Source organism: Onychostoma macrolepis, chromosome 06 (assembly GCF_012432095.1).
Source record: "Onychostoma macrolepis isolate SWU-2019 chromosome 06, ASM1243209v1, whole genome shotgun sequence".
Taxonomy (NCBI): Eukaryota; Metazoa; Chordata; class Actinopteri; order Cypriniformes; family Cyprinidae; genus Onychostoma; species Onychostoma macrolepis.
In genome coordinates, this window is record NC_081160.1 from 2,910,203 (window position 1) to 2,918,755 (window position 8,553).

Consider the following 8,553-nt stretch of genomic DNA (forward strand, 5'->3'; position numbering starts at 1 on the left):
CACAGAAACGTGCTATTAGCGTTTAACAGTTTGATCAGTAAAATTGTTTAGCAACTTAAATTTTAGCAGGCTACAATGACATTTCTTACTAGCGAGGTACAGCGCTATCCTTGAAGCAGATGAACCTAAAAGTTCGCTATTAGAGACACTGCTGCCAGGCTCTGTTGAGAGATGCAGACTCGGGTGATTTACAAACACTTAATCTTTCTCTCATAACTGCATTAATAACTGCATTAGTCTGCTATCAACGGCTCAAACCTCTGTTACTGGCTCGAAAATGACATTTTCCTGAAAATAAAATAAAAATAAATAAAATGACACTGAGCGTTTATGGACAAAAACGTCTTTATGTGACAAACGTTAATTCAACGACCCGTTATTAATTATTTCTTACTTGGTGTATATTATAGTCATAGCTGGGTAGATTACTTACAAATTGTAATATGTTACTGATTCTAAATTACATGACAAAAAAATGTAATTAGTAATGTAATACATTACATTGCACAATTTAGGTAATATAATCAGATTTTAATCAGATCTCGTTTTTCACATTGATTTAAATAGGATAATCTTGTACCCAGAGCTGGGTAGATTACTTACAAATTGTAATCCGTTATTGATTCCAAATTACATGACAAAAATTTTAGTCATTAACGTAATCCATTACATTACACATTTTACGTAATATAATCAGATTACTTTTAGATTACTTTTGGATTACTTTTGACCTAACTCGTTTATCACATTGATTTAAATAGGAGAATCTTGTGACATAATCATGTAAAAATACAAATAGTGAGAAAATATATTCCTTTCATTGTAATTAACAACATGAAGTGCATTAAACATTATATCACATCAAGGTTTCCCAAACTGGGGTTCATAAAGGAACTGCAGGGAGTTTGTGAAAGTGATGTGACATGTGGCCAAGTATGGTGACCCATACTGAATTTGTGCTCTGCATTTAACCCATCCAAAGTGCACACACAGCAGTGAACACACACACACATTTTATGTAATTAAATCATAAAATGTAGAATTAAAATAAATCGTTTTAAGATAACAATCAAAATAATTCACTTCCTAAAAAGAAATATTTTATGTTTACCTGCACGCCATATGACCATTAACCAATGTCAGAGAACCAGGAACATGCAAATGTGATACTTAATTATTAAAATATTTATTTTGAAATCTCAGGGGTACTTCAAATAAACAAATATATGTGACACTGGACCACAAAACAGTCATAAGGGTCAATGTTTTGAAATTGAGATTTATACATCATCTGAAAGCTGAATAAATAAGCTTTGTTAGGATATGGCAATATTTGGCTGAGATACAACTATTTGCAAATCTGGAATCTGAGGGTGCAAAAAATCTAAATATTGAGAAAATCGCCTTTAAAGTTGTCCAAATAAAGTCCTTAGCAATGCATATTACTAATCAAAAATTAAGTTTTGATATATTTACGGTAGGGAATTTACAAAATATCTTCATGGAACATGATCTTTACTTACTATCCTAATGATTTTTGGTATAAAAGAAAAATTGATAATTTTGACCCATACAATGTATTGTTGGCTATTGCTACAAATATACTCATGTGACTTAAGACTGGTTTTGTGGTCCAGGGTCACATATTAGGTGAAAGAGGATCAGATGACAAAAAAGTTGGTGAATTTGTGCATTTTAATGTGTTTGAAAGACAAACGCCTTCCAAGGTAATACATGGTAAAATAACCGACTGAGTGATAATTCAAATAAGAATTAATGTGCTCATCAGTAGTTGATGCAATATTGAAATACTTCATAAACCTGAAATGATTTTTGTAAATCCAGTGGTCAAATGCTGTGTCGCCACCTGACTAATGACTGATCTATGTGTGAATGTCCACAAAACTGGAAGACTTTCTGAATGTATATAAGCAGAATTTAGAAAAGACAATTTAAAAGATGAAAAAGAATAATTAGGAAGAATCAATAAATTATGAATAAATTATTGCTGTTGTGTAAATAATATGTAATCATGTAATCCATAAAAAGTAACTGTAGTCTGATTACAAATATTTTAAAATGTAACTTACTCTAATTACAAGTACTTAATTTTTGGAATCTAATTACGTAATGCAGATTACATGTACTCAGTTACTACCCAGCTCTGATTATAGTGTTAATATATACATGTAATATATAATTTTGGTTCTCTCTGCAGCTCTGTTCTGTAACTGCACACACCACAGTGTGTGAATGGATGGGTATAAGTGTAAGACCAACGGGCGTGTGTGGTCTCCACCTCAATCATTGATGGACAGGAGCAGCTTTTGCGGTTCTGCATCCAGAAAGTGGAGCTGGTTCCTCTGCACAAGCCCTTCTACTGCCTCAGCATCAAGGGACTGATGAACACACATTGTTGCTACTCTGATTACTGCAACAGCATCGACCTCAGCCTGCCAACCGGTGAGCATCAGTTCTTTATATCAGCTATAATCATTATCAAAAACGGCTTGTGAATTCCAGATGATGAGCTAATGCAGCATGTTCTCTGTCAGTGACAAGCGGACCGGGTTCAGGGCAGGACTGGGGGCCGCTGGAGCTCACTGCAGTGGTGGTGGTGCCGGTCTTTGTGCTGTGTGTGCTGGTTCTGCTGGGTGTCTTCCTGTTCCTGCACCACCAGCGGGCCTACGGTCACCGGCAGAGACTGGAGGTAGAGGATCCCAGCACTGAACACATGTTCCTGACCAAGGACAAGACCTTACAGGACCTCATCTACGACCTCTCCACCTCAGGATCTGGTTCTGGTTAGTATTGCATGGTTTGTTTATGCATGTATGCAACAGTGTTATTTTAGTATTATTTATATATTATTGTAGTTTGTATTAATATTTTGAATGGGGTTTTATTTTATATATTTATATTCATGTCATACACACAGCGGTGACCAAAATTATTAGAACACTAGTATTTTCATCAGTTAAAAATGGTTTTAAGTCCGTTATTTCTATCTTTTGCTGTAGTGTGTCAGTAGGAAATATCAGTTTACATTTCCAAACATTCATTTTGCCATTAATTGTAATAATCAGTGAGATTTTTGTCTGACAACAGCCAGTGCTCCACACAGAGATCTGATCTGATCATCATCAGTCTGTCTGGAATGACATGAAGAAACAGAACAAACTGAGACAGACTAAATCCAGAAGAACTGTGTCTCCAAGATGCTTCAAGAAACCTACCTGCAAAGCTCCCTGAAAAACTACGAGCAAGTGTACCTAGGACAAAACCTGCTTTAAACGCAAAGGATGCTCGCACCAAATGTTGATTTTAATTTAGTTAATAGAAGTTAATTGATAAAGAAAATCTTTTTATGACATTATTTTTGACAGAAATGCCTAAAACTTTTAACAGTACTGTAAAAATCTCACTGGATTATTACAATTAATGATATGCTTCATATTACTGTGAAAACTGTGACACACTGCCATTTGGACAGTTTAAAAGGGAAAGTAAATATAATGTTACAAAATATTTCTATTTAACTTTCCATTCATTAAAGAATCCTGAAAATAAAATGCATCACAGTTTCCCCAAAAATATTCAGCAGCACAACTGTTCTCAACATTGACAATAAGAAGAAATGTTTCTTGAGAAGCAAGTCAGCATATTAGAATGATAATCCAATAATGTCAGTTCCACTAACCTGGCTGTTGATGTTGTTATTTTCTCCAAACACCAGCCAGCCTCCAACACAGGCAGCCAGAAACGAGTGAGACTGCAGCTGTTTTCCCTGCAAGCGCTGCTGGAGAGCCTGCAGGCCTTTATAAGTGAACACAAAGCAGGCTAGATTCCTGGAGTGAGTGTATGTGGCCTGAGCGATCGCCCTAAACTTCTCTCTCAGACTGACGATGATGTGCAGATAAAGCGAAGATTAGATTTTTTTGATTATATGTTTCATGTCATGCTGTATATCTGATTATTTGTCACAAACAGCATGGGTACAAAAAATATACAATGCAAAAAAAGAAGCACTAATCATCTCAGATTTTGGACCCCACTGTAAGTGTATACAAATAAACAAGATATTAAAAGAAATGTATAATGTGGAAAAAATAAGATGGTTTACATTAGTCACATATCAAAAAGTAAAAGTAGCAGTAGCTATAACTATTTTGACATTAAAGTGACATGGAGTTATCTGAGAGTTCAAAGTTCACTTCACCTGACACTTCTGAACAGAAACATCATCACTAGGGCGTGAGGGGCACGAATTTTAACCCCATATCTAGAAAAAAAAAAAAGTAAGCAAAATAAGACCCTCTTCATATGAACATTACATAATTACATAATTTCAGTTAGTCGAATGTCTAAAACTAGCAATATGCAAACCTATTACTATAAGTTTAATAAATATAACACTCAAAAAGGGGGAAAAAAATAAATCTATATCATTTCAATACACAAAATTAAATATAATTAAAAGTGCTGCATACCAGTGCCCCCCTGTCAACAAGCTTGGCCCCTCCTTTGGCCCCCCTAAATCTGCAATCATATCATAGCAAACAATTTTGGGTGAAATGAGCAGTTGTCCTGTAAACTCTCTCTCTCTCTCTCTCTCTATATATATATAAGAAAAACATCACCAGCTGCTAAATTCAAATCTGCATTCGCTGGCTGGCACTCACACAATTTCTTTTATTTATTTTTTTCAAAACAACATCCACTCAAACAAATAAACAGGGAGGGGGGAACAACAGACACACCATCAACAATTTCAATTTGTAGTAAAAAGGACAAGACAGATTGACAACAATTGGACATTCCCAAAACATGTGGAGAAAAGTATCTGCTGATACAGTGTTACAGATATGACAGTTATAGGTCGATTGCAGTTTCATTTTAAACCTCTTGTAAAGAGTTATGTATGCTCTATGGATGACTTTGAAATGGATGAAACGATGAGCCAAGTTTTTAGAAGTTAAGATTAGATTAGATCACACTCTCTCCCAGTCGACCGATAAATCAAAATCTGTTAATTCACGATTCCAGATAGATTTAATAGAAAGAGACTTTGCAGTGTGATCATTAAGTTTACTATATATTAAAGATGGCCAACCAGAGGTTAGTGCGATCCAATCCCACATAGGATGAGAGGAAATAGGGGATGCCCAGGGAACTCCATAGGCCTTGAGAGCAGAATGTAACTGAAAAAAGACAAAATATGATGATGCTGGTAAACAAAATTAGTCCCTGGTTATTATATAAGTCACCGCATGTGTTTCTGCCCAGTGTAGACCAAGAGGGCTGGACAAATGGCCGATTTCAATGTAGGATCTCTTTTGAACAACACACAAAATAATCGCAGAACAGCACATTCCTTAGAAGATGTTAAGAAGTCTTCTCTCAGCCATCTGCAGTCGTAAAATTAATAAATGATCAATACAACGGCCAATTGTCTGACTGGCTTCCCGTCCTGCTCTCTTCTCATGAGACACATAAAAACAATGATAGACTGGAGAAGAGAAGGACCCTTTCTACATCTGGGCGTATTTAAGAACAGAACTTCAATGTTGTTCCTGACTGGCTTATCATAAATAAAGTTCGAATAAACAACAGTACAAAGAACTGCTTATCTGGAGATATTCCAGAAACAGACGGCTCGCGAGACCCGCGACCCTTTTACGCACAAACTACTAATCTGATAAACACAAACGATTGACTCATAGCTCCGTCTAAGCTAAGAAAATAACCAGATCTACACAACGTTACATTCGCATGACCTCAGAACGGCTCCCCCTTTTCTTTACTGCATTCCAAAGGAAACGTGCCCTTTTCTCTTCTAAATGCAGACAAAGAACACACAAACTTTTATGGACTTTGCCAAAAAGACAATCAATAATTACTGCTGCTATTAAAGCAATATACTCAATAGACAATATATACTAATGTTGTATTTTATGTCTTTTATAAGCTTGCTGTGTTATTGGAATCTATTATATTTTTAACCTTTGCTGTATAACTTTTCCCTTTTAAGCCAGATCACCAGTGTTTAATATGGTATGAAAGCTTGTGTTGTTAGCAACAATTTGGTGTGGATGAAATGTGACCTTCTGCATCATACGCCCGGTTACAACACTTTATAGAAATCTGCTAGGATATTTTCTCCTGAAATCATCTGCTCACATTTTTTAATGGTTAAAAGTTGATGGTTTGTAATGTTTGTAATGGTATTTTTAGTGGAAACCATTAAAATTTTCTGTGGTTTTTTTTTTGTTTGTTTGTTTTTTTCAGTAGGACATAAGCCTATATCAGTTATACAGTGGTATTGTGGCTGCTGTGTGTCACATGACAAGCATGAGAGCCCCCCTCAAAAATAATAAGTGCATGATGCCTCTGACACTACAATACAAAATTATTTGGTTATAAATGAAACATGATGAAATATTGAATTTAGTTGAAATTGTTAGATTACTTTTAGAGATTACAGTGATACATGACATGGTGAAAAATGACTGAATGAATAATACTTCAGGTTAAGATGAATTTTAAAATTGTGCCCCCTAAACACACAAGTGGCCCCTGCCTGAGGTTTTGCATTCATTTCTCCAGCTATCATTACTGATGTTCAGCACGAGAGGGCGCTGCTGTCATTCCTCACTTACTTTACCTCATTTAATCACTTTTAACTTTAGATGCTGACAGAAACATTTAATTGACTTTTTATGTTTGAATGCATCATTTAATCAAACTAATTGCTATTTGACTTAAACCAGTTTGTGTTTATTGTTTGAATAAGTTGAATCTATCAGTTTATAGATGTGTCTGCATACAGTGTCGGACATTAACTAGTTACAGTAACAATATTACTTTTTGCAGTAACTAGAAGTGTAACTAATTACTAATAAGATTTCAGTAATAATATTACAGTTACCATACATAAAACAGCTTGTTTGTTTTGATGCCTACTGGTTTAAAATCCAACAATCCAATAATTCCTAGATTTGTTTTCACAATTTTCATGTCTTGCACAGGCACATGAAGTCACCAGAGCAGAAGGCAAGCTTGGAATATGGAAAGGCTTACATTCAGCGGATGGAAATATTGGCATTACATTGATTTTGTCAGGAGAAAAGATGATCTGAACTGATGTGTAAATTGTGGCCTTGCTCTGGCAGGCTTGCCCAGCCACATCCCTCTGATCTTTATATAAATTGTATTAAACATGAAATTCTTATGAACTTGTGTGATTTCTTTTCATAAAATACACCATGAAATATAATCGTGTATGGGTAACAGGAAAAAAACATTATAGCTACAATTAGCTTCAAGCTACACAATTAATGAGAATAATACAACCCGAATTCCGGAAATGCTGGGATGCTTTTTAAATGAAAACTAAAAGACTTTCAAATCACATGAGCCAATATTTTATTCACAATAGAATATAGAGAACATAACAAATGTTTAAACGGAGAAATTTTACACTTTTATCTACTAAATGAGCTCATTTCAAATTTCATAGCTGCTGCAGGTCTCAAAAAAGTTGTCACGGGGGCAACAAAGGGCTGAAAAAGCAAGAAATTTTGAAAAGATTCAGCTGGGAGAACATCTAGCAACTAATTAAGTTAACTGACATCAGGTCTGTAACATGATTAGCTATAAAAGGGATTTGTTAGAAAGGCAGAGTCTCTCAGAAGTAAAGATAGGCAGAGGCTCTCCAATCTGTGAAAGAGTGCGTACAAAGATTGTACATAAAATTAAAAAAAAAACACTTAGATCACTTACAAATTACAATGTTACATGATAAAAATTGTAGTTAGTAACGTAATCCATCACATTACACATTTTAGGTAATGTAATCAGACTACTTTTAGATTACTTTTGATCTCGTTTATCACTTTGATTGAAATAAGATAATCTTGTACCATGTTTATATAAAAATGCAAAGAGTAAGAAAATATTCCATTTATTGTTGTCAACAACATGAAGTGCATTAAGCATTATTACGTCAAGGATTCCCAAACTGGATTTATGAAGGAACTGCAGGGGGTTTATGAGTTTAATGAAAAGCTAATAATTAATTAAATTATAAAAATAATGTCAAAAATAATGTGTCCGTAACCAAGGTCAGAGAACCATGAACATGCAAATGTGATACTGCATCATTAAAATATTTATTTTAAAATCTCAGGGGTACTTCAAATAAAAACTATATTAGGTGAAAGACAATCAGATGACAAAAAAGTTAATGAATTTGTACATTTTAATGTGTTTGAAATGGTCAAATGTTGTGTATCCACCGGACTAATGACTGATCTCTGTGTGAATGTCCTCAAAACTGGAAGACTTTAGTCTTTTAGAGTGTATATGCGGTAGACTATTTTAGAAGGGAACATTTAAAAGATGAAAAAGAGTAATTAGGGAGAATCAATTAATTATGAATAAATTATTGCTATTGTACAGTGTAAATAATACATCATCATGTAATCCACAAAAAAAAAAAAAAAAAAAACTGCAGTCTTATTAAGCATATTTTAAAATGTAATTTAATCTAAT

At 34.4% G+C, this 8,553-nt stretch overlaps 1 protein-coding gene across 7 annotated transcripts in view; it reads left to right on the forward strand.

Annotated features, from left to right (window-relative positions):
* The window catches only part of acvr1bb (activin A receptor type 1Bb), a 31,763-nt gene extending 24,544 nt beyond the window's left edge, over positions 1 to 7,219 (forward strand). For 4 of the 7 annotated variants that reach the window (XM_058777997.1, XM_058777994.1, XM_058777996.1 and 1 more), the window contains 3 exons: positions 2,219 to 2,463; positions 2,556 to 2,804; positions 3,737 to 6,264. In XM_058777997.1, the coding sequence (XP_058633980.1) occupies positions 2,403 to 2,463; positions 2,556 to 2,804; positions 3,737 to 3,828 (402 nt within the window). In that variant the 5' untranslated portion in view covers positions 2,219 to 2,402 and the 3' untranslated portion in view covers positions 3,829 to 6,264. Of the gene's footprint in view, positions 1 to 2,218; positions 2,464 to 2,555; positions 2,805 to 3,108; positions 6,265 to 7,028 lie in introns of those variants that run through there. The other 3 variants (XM_058777995.1, XM_058778000.1, XM_058777999.1) reach the window with 3 other exon arrangements.
* The last annotated feature ends 1,334 nt before the right edge of the window (positions 7,220 to 8,553 follow it).